At 44.5% G+C, this 14,609-nt stretch overlaps 1 protein-coding gene across 2 annotated transcripts; it reads left to right on the forward strand.

Moving 5' to 3' along the window:
* Nucleotides 1-75: 75 nt before the first annotated feature.
* On the forward strand, nt 76-13,711 carry tgfb1a (transforming growth factor, beta 1a). Of its 2 annotated transcripts, none has more exons than XM_046389852.1 (6): nt 76-206; nt 9,863-10,147; nt 10,242-10,467; nt 10,977-11,127; nt 12,135-12,245; nt 12,362-13,711. In XM_046389852.1, the coding sequence occupies exons 1-6, from the start codon at nt 86-88 to the stop codon at nt 12,407-12,409; spliced, it is 942 nt and encodes a 313-aa protein (XP_046245808.1). In that variant the 5' UTR covers nt 76-85; the 3' UTR covers nt 12,410-13,711. The 2 variants fall into 2 exon arrangements, with proteins under 2 accessions (XP_046245808.1, XP_046245807.1); XM_046389851.1 differs by lacking the exon at nt 76-206 and adding an exon at nt 3,163-5,305.
* The last annotated feature ends 898 nt before the right edge of the window (nt 13,712-14,609 follow it).

Raw genomic sequence — 14,609 nt, forward strand, 5'->3', positions numbered from 1 at the left:
GAAAAAGACAGAATTACCGGGACGCTCGTTGAAACGCTTAACTTGCCCCCTTAGCAACTGACCCGTAAACAATAACACGCTACGCATGCAGGATACCAATTCACAAAGCTGGCTACTCAAGTTAGCCAGCGCTGTAACCATGGAGACCGTCGGCCGGCAGTTGAGGTGGACGCAGGACGCACGTAAAAGACGGAGCAGCTTGGACTGTAAGTTTTCCAAGCCAATTAGCAAGAAGTAGGCCCAGTTTGAAGCTGCAAAACTGTGCCAAAGGCTAATTGTTCTTTTAGAAGAGAAATCAATAATGGAAACTCTCTCAAAAACTTCATGACCATCAAAGTATCATGAAACCAAACAGCAAAACAGATTAATATGTGCATTTTAGTTAACATTCGAGTCACGCCGTGTTTGGTATCCAGTTACCTTTTCAGTCAAATCACTTTTGTCTACAAAAACCTTTATTTTTATAGCTTAGCCTAATGAGTGGTTGAAAGTAGGCTAAGCATGTCAGCTCAAGTACTGTTTTGGCATTTGTCATGTCGTTTAAGTAAGATTAAGATTTTACATCCAAAACACATCAGAAAGAGCCCACTTTATTGATCCCAGGAGGAAACTGGGTCACATAAGAGAAGAGAACATGTAAGAGTTATACATGTTGGCAAACAGAGAAACTGAGGAGGATAAACTCACAGGCCACAACAGACAGAACTGCATGTAACGTAGTTTACCACCTAGCAGAAAAGCTTCGTAGACATCATGTAATAATAATCTAATTACTGACAATACTAACATATTTACTGCTACTTTTCCTTTTATATTTTCAAGTACATTTTGTAGTTATACCTGAGATTTTGAATGCACATCTTGTCCTTGTGACAGGGATGTCACGGCGGTATGGTGGTGCAGTGGTTAGCAATAGCCAGAAGGTTCCAGGTTCGAATCCCGGTCTGGGCCCTTCTATGTGGAGTTTGCATGTTCTCCCTGTGCCTGCGTGGGTTTTCTCCGGGTACTCCGGCTTCCTCCCACAATCCCAAAAACATGCACTTTAGGTTAATTGGCTACTCTACATTGGCCCTAGGTGTGAGTGGTTGTCTGTCTTTGTGTGTTGGCCCTGCGATTAACCAGGGTGAACCCCGCCTCTCGCCCGTAGTCAGCTGCAGCTCCAGCTCCCTCACAACCCTGACGGATAAGCGGTATAGAAAATGGATGGATGACAAAACACAAATAATTCCAGCATGAATTCGTGTAGTGTAATTTCTGACTTTTATTGGAGTAAAGTATCTCAGTGCTTCTTCCACCACTGCTTGTACTTGTACAAGCCTCATTTTTATCGTGTAACCCCAGAACAGGCAGTCAGCGTACGAGCTTTTATCTGAATAAAGTTAGCTGAAAGAAGTACAGCTGAAAGAAGCGGCAGCATCATGTCACTCTGCCGCAGGTATGAAATGTATGCAGGACCACCTCTGATGTGGTAGCATGATTCGTAGACCATCAGCTCCTCTCTGTTGACCGTGAGGACTTTTTCCCACAAGCATCCGAACTCCTCTCGTCTGACTCAGAGACTTTGGGGTTTTCCACGGCTCGATCCTCCGCAGAATCACACTGAGAGTCGTTTAGGACTTCAGAGTGAATGATGGGAAAGCAGACCATGTTGCCCACACACACACACACACACACACACACACACACACACACTTTGAGGCGCTGGCATTGAGGCCTTGTGGTGAGGGGTATGAAATGCCACATGGCAGACTGGTAAGACGTGTTAGTTGCGTGGGGTCGGTGAGGCACAGAGGCTGTTGTGTTCAGGGGCCCATGCGGTATGTTACAAGCCCAAACGGCGAGCAGAGAAAATAGGTCAGAACATTTACTTGACATTTTCAATCAGCCTTTATTTGTGCTGAATAAGCACGACGTCTGTTCAGTGGTTTCCTCTGATACTACAGCTTTCACTACATTTTCTTTGTCTGATAGAGCTCAGATGTCAGGTACAGACAGACACAGGTCACATCTCTGTTTAAAAGAGTGAAACACCAAATAGATAACTGCTGTGTTAAACCTGTGACCACACGGAAGAAATCTTACTTATTTTTTCTCTCAGGCACAGTCGTCTGTAATTATGCCTGATGTTGTGACCCTTGTCCACCTCACATATGCTGCTGTTATAATGGTTGTGTACATTTGTACTGCACAGTTATTCTTGTGAAGTGTCAATCACAAAAAATGCTAAATGTTCTACCATCTTTGACCACTAGATGGCAGCGCGCACCCATCGAAGGTCCTGCAAAACAACTCAACAAGACGAGTTTAAGTAGCAGTTGTTGACATATGATAGGCACACTCATTTGGTTCTCACCATTTTTGTCATTATCAGTAATCAGAGATATGGTGCAGCTGTCAGTTGGGACAGATTATCTATGGTGTCTTTGTTCCAGTTATCATTGTTTTTTTATGTCATTACTTCCAGTACATTTTGGGGATTTTTTTTACCTTGTGTTTCCTTATGTTAAATGGCACCATTTATTGCTGCCAATGTTGAACTTAATCTTCATAATTGTCCCATGGAAAACACATCTGGGCAAACCCTAAAAGAAAAAACAAAAAGTCCACGACCTGGACTGTACAATGGTAATTTACTGTCTTCACTTCCCTGTTGAATCATCTGTCAGGCAGAGATAGAATGATTGAAACCATCACCGGTTTGTTTTAGTCTAGCCTTCCTTTTGAAAATATACAATCCAACCTCTAAAAAGGGCCCCGACCTGGACAGTGCACCACACAGTCCAGTCCAGCCCTGTTGGCTCTCCGTCCCCTGAAATTCACCGTTCTACTTTTAGACATACTAGTTCCCCAAGTGGCTCAGTTCTCTGGGCTGGCATGGCATTCACCCTCACAGCTACCAGGTAACTGCGTCTGCCAGCCCGGCAAGACGCTAGTGCCATGCAAGTCTAACTGACAAGTCAGTCATCACAGCCTCAGTAGCAGACAGGCCAGAGAGTGTGAGAGCCTCTAAAGTCAGTTATTCAGCGTGTTGAGCTCCTGGCTTCCTGAATTGGACTCAGGACAGGCAGCAGAGCTCTGTTAAACAGCAGATGTTTTACACTGTGGCCGTTACCCTCATTTCCTGGGCGGAGAGCTGCTCGCTCTATTAGACTAGTAACAGGAACCAGAAAAAAAAAGAAGAGCTAGAGGGAGAGGGAGAGACAGAGCGAGTGAGTGCGAGACAGAAGTTAGCTGAGCTCAGAGCTCCCACAAATCACTTTGTCACCAGCAAGCTCTGACAAGCACCAGGAGAGACAGAGAGAGACAGACAGAGAGAGAGACAGAGGGAGAGAGCGCAGGAAGACAGGCAGGGACTTAAAAAGAGGTGAGAAGAGGGAATTGTGTCAGTGGGGACCCAAGAGGAAAGGTGTGAAGGAGCTGCATAGGAGGGCATAAACAAAGTGATACCGAAGGATGGACAGAGGGAAGTGAGGACAGAGACGAGACTGCAATCCCATTCCCAAAGCGGTGTGAGCTGAGAGGGACTGCTGTTCCTGCTCCTGCTGCCGTCACTGCTGCCGTGCCCGGATGGTACGCTCATTTAAAGAGAAGGTGTGTCAAACTTGAACTTTTTGTGACAGGAGAGCAGTGTTTGATCGAGAGAAGGAGACTTTTGCTGTGTTTTTAATCTTGCGATAGCGTCCATACGTGAGCTGTTTTCATCTTAGGATTGATACACAGAGAGCATATAGTGATCATATTATTGTGTCGGGGGATTAAAGCGCAGTTAGAGCTGCTCTGTGTGTGTGAAGCAGGCATGTGTGTGAGGTGCTGAAAGCAGTTTCTGTTGGAAGCGCAGCTGTGCACAGATCACATGCTGTTATTGCTAAAAAGAGGTAGTCAGAGCAGAGTGCGATACGATAAGTTTATCAGATGTTTCTTCTTAATGTCTTAATTGTATAGATTTGTGACAGAAGAAACACTTTTACACACAACTTTATCTTATCTTTTCCCTCCACTGTGGATATTTGATTATCTCTAAGTTGACTCAAAGCCCCTGAGAGTTTTATCTGGGCTGCGAAGGAAGGCAGAGGTCATCTGATCACAGTTCAGGAGAAGGGAAATAGGAAGACCACATTAATTCCACTTTAAACACAGGACGTATCATTGCTTCACTCCCTTGCTTTGAGACATTTAGAAAGGGCTTATTTGATGTCACATCCATGTACAAGTAGTCCTGGATGATCTGTGAAGAGACCTTGTGGGACAAGGAGGACAGGAAACGGTGTCAGTTGAAAAGCCATACACTCCTATAGTAAGTAAGTCGGGCTCTGACAACACCACTTTTCATTTTGCTGAGTGCTGTCCTTTCACGTTGGCTCAACTGGTCCCAAGGGACACGCAAAGAGGGACTGCCTAGTGAGCAATACAGCACCGAGCTGACATGTGGACGTGTATACTGTCTACTTGTTTCAAATAAGACAGTATTCAGCTAAACACTGCGGGTGGAGGCGTGAAATCATATCAATCACAATCTGTATCTGTGAGTACAGAAGCAGCTCAGTAGAATATTGTCATTAGATTATTGTTGATTGACGGTTGCTGTCGAGGTCCTCTGAGCCTCAGGGTGCTGTCTGCGTACCTGTTTGGCTGGGGTCTGTTAGCTTTTGACAGCTCTGCTCTGGACGTCACTGTGTTACCTGTGCGGCTGAGTCAGAGGCTGGCTCATCACTCGATGTCTGTCTGCCCACTGGGATCCTGCCTCTGTGTAAAGCAGGCGTAAGTGTTAGGTGCTTTTCCCAGCAGCAGCAGTGACAGCGGTGGAAGCAGTGGCCCTGAACTTTCAGGACTTTCAGGATTGCTGTAATTGTTTTGCCGCATGTAAACACCTTGCATCACTAAGCATACCTGGTGAGAAGCAGGCAGTGAAAGAAAAGGTCGGAGAGGATTTTCTTAGAATCAAAGTGCCTAAGTGCAAACAGTCAGGTTGGCACCATGAAGCTGGCGTTCTTGATGCTCATGGTTGTGTACACGGTGGGCAACGTTAGCGGTATGTCTACATGTAGTACGGTGGACCTGGAGATGGTGAAGAAAAAGCGCATTGAGGCCATAAGGAGTCAGATCCTTAGCAAACTGCGTTTGCCAAAAGAGCCTAAGCCAGATCAGGCTGGAGATGAGGAGGAGATTCCTGGCTCCCTGTTGTCCCTCTACAACAGCACCAAGGACATACTGAAGGAGCAGCAGATTGAGGCCCAGACACACATCACCACCGAACTGGAGGAGGAGGAGTACTTCGCCAAGGTGCTGAACAAGTTCGACATGAACAGTGAGTACCAGAAAACTCAGCAGAGACACACTCGTGATGTACTGTGCGCCCATCCTCACGAATGGAGGCAGCTGTTGGTGGCTGAACTACAGCAGTAAGAATGTCATGTAGTATTACGACTGTGATTTACGCTCCTATATTTACAAGCACTTGAGACTCACTGTATGCTAGCAAAGAGGAGAAGCACCATTTGTTTCACTGTTGTTTTTTAAAAAAGTGGCCATTTTTACATTAATAGATCGAGTCACGGTGAAATCAACAGGCGCTGTTGGAACAAGACCTACTGTGTAGAAATGTACCTAAAAGCAAAACTGGTCTTGGGGTTTTTTGTTCATTTTGCATGTCCACCACAAGTGAACATTAAAAAAAAGCCTTAAATCCCTTACTGGGATTTGCAGATTTGGCGGCTACAGCCTAAATTAACCAGTATTTGCCTGATGGGTGGTGTCAGTTCTAATCTCGTCCATAAATTCCCTCAACATGTGTACCCCTTCTGATCTCCATCCAACATCTTCAGGCAGATTGACGGGTTCAGAGATCACAGGCGTTAAAAGTTAGCAGGACTGTGCGTTGCATCTGGTCTGATGCTCTGCGTTGCTTTCGTGGTGTCCATGGCATTTTTACTGCTTTATTAGTTGTTGTTTGTTTGCCTATGCTGCATATGCTGTTTGTTCAGCCAAATGGCTTTTGGCTGTAATTGTGCACTGACTCCCAAATTGTTATGATAAACAGATTTTTTTTTCATTTTGTTTCTTTGCTCCATTGTTCTCTACATGTCTATACTCCTCACCCTATCAGGCAGGCATCCACACTATCCCTCTTTTATCCCTCCACCACTTCAAAAAGAAAGCCTTGAGTGGATGGACTGCGCTCAGGAGTGTGCAGACCAAACAGAGAACAAAGGAACTTTTAGAGTGAAGGGCATGATTTTGTTCTGGTTTGATGAAAACCAAAGAACAAGAAAGACAACGGAAGAATTAGATGAGAGAAGACATGAAATGCACTCCTTCGCCCTCAACCTGTCTCGTCCTCTCTCGTCCTTTTGTTTTCTCTTTTCTTTCTCTTTCTCTCTTTCTCTCTCCCCGTGTCCCTCGGGGACGGGGACGGGGGGACAGGGGGTTTCCTGTAACATGAGCATTGGGTTCTCCCTTGCTTATCCTGTCACTTGTTCTCCATCGTATCTCTTTCTCTCAGGCCATTTTCTATTTCGTTTCCTTGCCCATGATAACCCGTCTCTCTTACTTTCTGTCTCTCTTGCCTTCGCTCTCTCGCTCCTCTCTCTCTCTCTCTCTCTCTCTCTCTGCTGGGTTTCCTGAGTTTATTATCGGTGTGTTTGCAGCGTGTTTGCAACAGGGCAGATTGGCAGGAAGGAAGGCAGGCTGATGGCCATTGAGATCTTGAGTGACTCAGGTCCGGTACAAGCGGTGCCCATGGGAAGCATGTGTTTCCTACCTCTGTGGAATGCCAGAGAACATCCATCCACTCTCTTAATCCTCAGCGCAGCTCCTTAACAAACAGCCAACACACACTAGGAAAGGGTAAACGGCAACTATATGAGTGTACGTGTGTGGGCCTAGCAAAAACTGTTTTGCAATTATTAGAAAAAAACCACACACACACACAGACACAAGGGGTGTGGAAGACAACCCAGCTCCTGTGAGAGAGTACTGTGTTCAAACAGAGCAATTAAAACAGAATCCAACTGGAGACTACGTTTGTTTCATATTCATTAACAATCCTATTTGTTATTTCAATTTGTGTTCCTTTTTTTTATTGGACAGCTCACATTTCCTGACACCCCAAACAGCCTACGGGGATGCATATTTGCGTGCAGAGCATTTTAGCACTTAACAGTTTTAGTCTCCATCATGGTAATTGCGTGGTGGATTGGGTTAAATTCCTTCAGCCAGTTAGCAGTCACATCTGTCCACATTTAACAAGGTATTGGTCTACATGTAATGCAACTCGTTTTCCCCTTTGGAAACCTGCCACTTTGTGCCATTTGGGAGTGAAGTGAGCTCATTGCTCCAGAGTAATTATTATATTTAAGAGTAAATGAAGGCGCTACAATGAGGAAGAGTAGCACCAGGGGTCGGACACTTTGTGTTAAACAGGGAGACGTGGGGAAGCGAGGCACTGACGAGTGGGCTGTGGGAGGGTGGAGCCGAGGGTATGAAGGAGGCAGGTATTTAGGCTGTTGCTGGAATCTGGTTCCCCCCACTGGTAATTACAGAGCTGTCTCCCTACCTGTCACAACAGCTGTCCGGGGCTTACCTGCGGATAGGCCCTGATTCAACACACAAATCCCCCCCCACACCCATGTTAGCACGCAGGCTGGGGTGCTATCTTTACCCCTATATATCTGAGCTGAGCACGGGGAAGAAAATTTCATGCTTTGTTTCCTCAAAGCATTGCATTTTGATCACGAGCAGTTCAGCGACAGGCCTCCAGAGAGGGTGCAAGCTGTTTTAATTGGAAAGTAGAAGTGAGGATTAGGCTTCGCCATAATTATGGCACATCAGCCAATATGCTTCTTACGGGAAGTGACGCAATTTCCTGTTTCACAAACACTTCCCCAACCCTTAACACATTTATCTCAGTTTACTCAAAATAGCTGGAGACGATGACTTTCCGTGCTTGGTACAACATTGCCAGTTCATTGCTCTCCACATACTGAACAGTGTTGTGAGGCTCCGAGTTTCCATTCATGCACTTACAACCAAACATTTGACTCTGCTCTGGGTGGGACCACTAAAATGTCATCTCATTTCCCTTTACACTCTGCTGCAGCTCTTTTCAGTTTCAGTTTGGCTTAACTACAAGGGGTGAAACACTACCTACACACCACGGATGGTGATGCCAGTAAATGACATGCAAGCAGCTGTGGCATGCTGAATCCTCGTACAGCATAGGTCGACTGTGCGGCTCAAACATGTGAAGCTGGCTTGTAGCTGAGGCAGAGTAGAAGGTTTGGGCCCGGGCCAAACCTGAGCTCCATTGATACACATCTCCAATTTCTCTGCATCCCCCCACCACTCCACACACCCTCCCACCCTTCACGAGTGTGAGTTATATTCACGAGTGCATTCTTCACTTTGCTGTTTTGCTGCACGTACCCTGTTACAACCCCCTCCACCCACACCCCTATACCTCCTCTCACTCTCTTTCTGCACCTTGTTTCACTCTCGATCATCTGCCTTCCTGTTCTTATCTTTGCACGTCTCTGTCCGACTTAATCCTCCATAATGTAACGCTGCTAGATTTATGGTGTTAAAGCCTTCAGTAGCTTGGCTCTGGTTTCTGTCAGCCTCTGCAGGGGGAAATGTTCCTGCTGTCATGATATGGGCAGGCTCAGGAATAAAAGTTGCAAATACGGGCAGGGATACTGTAAGAAAACAAAACACTCTCTATGGTCAACTTAACAGCAGCTGGAACACATTAAACTTTGGCTGCAGTTAAGATTATTGAGCAACTATTCCACTCCATGTTATTAACACATAGACAGGAAAAGGTTTATGAATATATGAAACTTTTCATGAAGTTTATGAAAAACATTACTGCATTATGTAGTAGATTGCAGTGTTGTATGTATGATAAACACCTATGATGATGCATTTTGAAAATGTTTAAGCATAATGCTTGAACAATGACATATTCTTTTAGTTCAAAACTCATACATCTTGAGTTTTTGCTGTAAGGCGCACAGTGCACACCGGAGCCCCTTGATCAAAATGTCATCAGAACTCCACCCAAGACCACAAAATGGATTTGTCTTACACCAACACCTTTCAGTGTTGTTCTCATCATCCTCACTAATACTGATCTTTGATTGATAACCTGAAGGAAAATGGGGAATGAATGGTGAGGGGTACCCAAGTGTGCCCCTGATCTGGATTTGAGTGTTCTAATGCTGCTAACAAAGAGGCCTGATCCAGTATTTAAATTCTGAAAATATAAATATAGTTAGACAGTGCTTGGTAGTTTTGATTTTTGATAAAGTAATGCTTTCTAAAAGACTAAAAACAATATAAGGCATATCTTTAAGACATTTAAACACGTAAAAGAACATTTAAATAATAATTACCAGTCAAAGTGGGTTTTCTTCATGAATAAGGTCAGTTTGAGGCGCTGGAATAGGCCTATATGACGAGTCAGTAGGACATCTGTTTTTCATTTGTCTCTCTAACATTTTGTGCCTTTGTACGTCCAAAGACTCAGTCATTATATCAGTTTCTTGCATGACCTTGGTCGTGTGTTAGTTTTATGAAATCTCCTGATAAGCAGAGGAGGATGAAGTACTCAGCTGTTGTACTTGTTACTCTCTGTACTCTGTCACAAGTGAAAGTCACACATTTGACAATAGTATAAGTAAAATATATTTTAGATTATTAAATTGATTTAAAAAAATAATCTGAGCTGGAGTAAAAGTATAAAGTAGCATAAAAATGGAAATGCTCAAATAAATTACAAGTACCTGAAAATTGCTGTACTTGACTAAATGTACTTTGTGACTTTACACCACTGCTCATAAGTGATTATCTGTTCTAAACCACACAGGGAAAAATAACACAGGCACCACCATGAGCTCCAGGAGCATCCAGATGTCCTTCAACATCTCGGTGATTCGGGAAAGCGTGGGGGATTACCGCCTGCTGACCAGCGCCGAGCTACGGATGCTCATCAAGCATCCCAAGGTACCCGACGAGCAGCGAGTGGAGCTGTACCAGGGCACGGAGTCCTCGGCACGCTACCTCGCTTCCCGCTTCATAAGTAACAAGCAGAGAGACAAATGGGTGTCCTTCGATGTCACTGAGACCCTTCAGGACTGGCTCAAAGGGAACGGTGAGATGACACGAACTTCCTGACACCCCAACACATTCCCACAGACCAACCAGTTTCAAAGAGCTAAATGTTGTTTAAATTTCCATTTTGCCAGACGAAGAGCAGAGTTTCGATTTTCGGCTGTACTGTGAATGCGGCAAACCTGACGACACGTTCCACTTTCAAATCTCTGGGATGACGAGCGGTAGGGGGGACACAGGGACCTTGGAAAAGATGCAGCCGCTACCGTACATCCTGACCATGTCAATCCCTCAAAACGTCAGCACCCACGTCACCTCGCGCAGAAAACGTTCCACGGAGACGAAGGACACCTGTACAGCGTAAGCAATCCTACACATGCCACAACCGTGTTTTATTTCACCGACCTTTTTAAAAGTTGCACGAGCCATCCTCACCCGCTGGTAGCTTCAAAAGGCAGTGACTGGGAAAACGTCATTACCACTCCTGTTTACCCTTTTGATAAGTCGGTGGTAACTTTCAAAGCTGTATGTGTCAATTGCTTTATGGAGCTGCCATGCAAAGCAGATAGGCCGGCCTTCGAGAGGAAGGCATGCGATGCAGGACCTGTCATCACTGTTTGTAAACACACCAGTAGGCCATTCTGGAGAAAGCTGGTTGACTGTTGAGTCACATTCTCGGGTAGTGAAATAGACGCCAACCCAAAATGTTGGTACAACCTGATAATCTGGGACTCATTCTCAGTCTTACATTAAAACTCACGTAGCGTTAACACCGACTGACTTTGAAGATGTACGTTCTGCAGCAACTATGCTCATCTCTGCACACACCTCTACTCACAAAAGATGTTTCCCTGTTGTGTCCAATGCAGGCAGACAGAGACCTGCTGCGTGAGAAGCTTGTACATCGACTTCAGGAAAGATCTGGGCTGGAAGTGGATACATAAGCCAGCGGGATACCATGCCAACTACTGCATGGGGTCCTGCACCTACATCTGGAACGCTGAAAACAAATATTCTCAGGTATAGTGCTGTAACCCGCAGTCTCAGTCCGCATCTGACTCCATGTCTTAATAAACTACAGGCATAAAAGGTTGGGCAGCTTAGAGTAAAATCTTTCTCACAACTTGAATTTCTCCTCCTCTGGTTACTGAAGGACTCTTTTGATTCGTACCACAGAAGTGTGGAACACATCAAGTGTTGTAGTTAGTGTTCTATGAGGGTCAGGGCTTGTTACTTGACTCGACACTTGACTTGAAATTAGTGCAAAAATGAACCATTCCAACTGTTGATTAACAATTTAATTTAAAAAAAACCTAATTCAAATGATACTGCACTGGGGCTAATGCCAAAGCTGATATTTTTAGGCACACACACATTGCAGCATCTTTTGGTCCACCTCAAGGGTCCTGACCAAAATATCTCTGCATTCAGGTGGTTTAACATGGATTCATGTCCCTCTCAGGATGAACTGTAATAACCTGGGTGATTCCAGCCATTTTCATCTTTAGCGTCACTATCAAGCAAAGCAGCCTAATACTTTGTTTTATAACCAAATACATGCATAAAGACTTTCCCATCAGCCTGTGTTACCTCTTTGTGTTCAGTCAGCCTGACAGAGCAGCAGCTTGTTCAGTTTCAGTCACACATCACGTAACTCACATTCTGAGTCAGTAATCTGAGTCTGAAAATTTGACAATCACAACAGTTGCTGGACTAAGTATTTGACTTCGACCAGCTCAGAGTGGCACAGCCACTAAAACAGCACCTATTCAGTTGTAAAATAAGCTCTGGTAAAAACTGTGCCTAAATTAATAAGTAATTAAGAAATGTTTCAATTTATAAATATGCCAGCAACAAATTAAAAATACAAAGGCTGTTCAAAAGGCAACACACTGTGGCTAGTACCTTCATTTTAACAACAAAAGTGCACTCTTGTAATTCTCATGTACATAAATCTGTCTGTCATGTTGGTGATGAAATTCTGTGATAACTTCTCTCTTTTGATTTCTTCATATAATTGTTAACAGATTTTGGCCTTATACAAGCATCACAACCCAGGAGCCTCTGCCCAGCCCTGCTGTGTTCCCCAGACGCTGGAGCCACTGCCAATCCTCTACTATGTGGGCCGGCAACACAAGGTATTGAAACCGTAGCCCAGTGGACCTCAGTCTGAGCTAAAATGTTTGCAGAGCACTTTATGTGAAAGCAACACTTTCCGCTGATTTGTCACCTTACTGTCGATTTTCACTTTCAGGTGGAGCAGCTGTCCAATATGATTGTGAAGTCCTGCAAGTGTAGCTAAAAACACAGCACGGCACAGAGCGCTGCCTCCCCTCAAACGAACTCAGAGACGGAAGAAGCCGAGTTTGAGACTACACAGGCGAGTATGTGACAGAGATAAAGAGGATGAGGGGAACAAAATATTTAAAGCCATCGGGATCTTTGTCCTCCCGCGAGCTCTGCCATTTTCATGCTGGACGCACATCAAACCATGGACTTCTTTCATACAGATCGTATTTCCTGTGTGTATATACTTTTTCTTTGCAGTAGTAAACATGCCTGTCTTGAAATGAATTAATTTATTTGTTGGGGGGACAGATGTTCAAAGAGGCGAAATACATGTATAAAAGTATGTTGGATTGACATAAAAGAATTAAAATAATCATCAAAAAAAAGGAAAAAAAAACTTGGACAAAGGATGGCACAGGCTCTGAGGACCAAAGGGACCTCGATGGAAGAACACTTTGTAATCTGGGGCATTTCAGTTTGCAATATTGTTTAAGTAAAGAAGTCATTGTTAAAGGTGCTACATCCCAGGTATGAAAAACGGTGGTTGTTGGGGTTTCCCTGGAAGTGAATGGCTCAGGTGTTTTTGGAGGAATTACATCGTAAAGGACGGCAGACAGCCTCAGGGACAGTCCAACCTGGGAAAATTCCCTCCGACTCCGAGAGACTCGATCAGCTGGGCAGCGTTTCACACGAACCGTCCATCGGTTTTCCTTGCTCTGTTTGTTCTTTTCAAGCCGCGTGATCCATACAATGCTTTTCTGTCACCATGTCCGTGTCTATAATTAAACGTCAGCTTGTCCTCATGGAGCGAGCGTGCCGTCAAAGCCATGAGTAACATCTGTGGTTGTGATGAGAGTGATGACACCATGTTTTACTCCCTGTCAGGATTTACAGTTTGTTGTCTTTAGATGGTGAGGGTCAGGGGATGTGGTTGTGGTGTTGGTTTTAGGGAAGCCATTCAGACCTAATACACACAACTGCAGTTTTTGGTTTGTTTGTTTGTTTGTTTTTTAAATCACCATAGTAAATTAGGGTCAATTTACTGCCTTTTATTTCAGGACAAGTTTTTAATTTCATCTGAAGTGTGATGCTTTTTGCACAATTCAAGAATTAAATCAGCTTCTGTGATGATTTGTTTTAACAGTAAAACCGTCTCTTTTTTTTTTTGCAGTTTGCCATATTTTTTATAGTGCACTTACCATTTGAAATTTGAATTTGTAAATATTGAAAAAAAAAATTGAAATAAACATTGATGTTAAATTATCACATCAGAGTGGTAGATTTTTGCGAGCAAAATAAAACCACATGCAGTGTCTCCACTTGTTTGTGTTTGTGTTGAGCTGTGTTGTGTAGGTGTGTGTGTGTGTGTGTGTGTTCATTTCACTTGTCAGTGCATGTATGTGTGTGTGTGTGTATTAATTACAGCGAGGGGAAAAAAGGTTTTCGGAAATGAGCACAAACTGAAAGGTGCAAAGCTGTCACCATTTAGACAAGCAGTTTGTCTTCATGTGAAGACAAACTGCTTGTCTAAATGAATGAAAGGTTTTATCTTGTTAGTGATGTGCTTGTTTTGGTCTGTGACATTTGGCTTTGCTGAAAACTGGAACTTTGTATAAAACTTGAACTGGAAACTGAAAGCAGGCTGATGTAATTTAAGGTTGTAGTTCAGCACTGATATACTGGGCCCTCACCCATACGCAGTTCCTCCTCCTCCTCCTACACTTTTTCAGTATGAAGCTGCTTTTCTGCTTAAAGCTCTCTCGTGTGATCCTTTGCCGATGGAGACAGACCTCCCTCAGCATGTTTCTTCCAGCTATTCTTTACCAAAACCAGGCACTTAGCAACGACTGTCCAGCGTCAGGATCCGCCGGTGGAAAAGCAAGGTGTGTGCCAGGTGCGTGTGCTCCACTTCTGCCTGTTTACTCTCGACGACTACGGACCGAAGCAGAGCAACAACCTCTGCTGGGTTTCACCACTGGCTGATGTACAGCCCGGATGTACAGCCCGTTACTGACACTTTACCTGTGGGGATGTACACCATACCAACATTTTTATTATCTCCCAGCACCTCGTCCATCCCTACCCCCACCCTGCCAGCCCCACCCCTCTCTCTCAGTACTCAAGGGATTACTGGCAGCCCCACGAGGCTGAATTGGAAGTGAGGAGAGCAGGTCCAGACCCGTTGGTTAAGTCCCAGACTTAAGGGCAGTGAC

The sequence above is a fragment of the Scatophagus argus genome, chromosome 5 (assembly GCF_020382885.2).
Source record: "Scatophagus argus isolate fScaArg1 chromosome 5, fScaArg1.pri, whole genome shotgun sequence".
Taxonomy (NCBI): domain Eukaryota; kingdom Metazoa; phylum Chordata; class Actinopteri; family Scatophagidae; genus Scatophagus; species Scatophagus argus.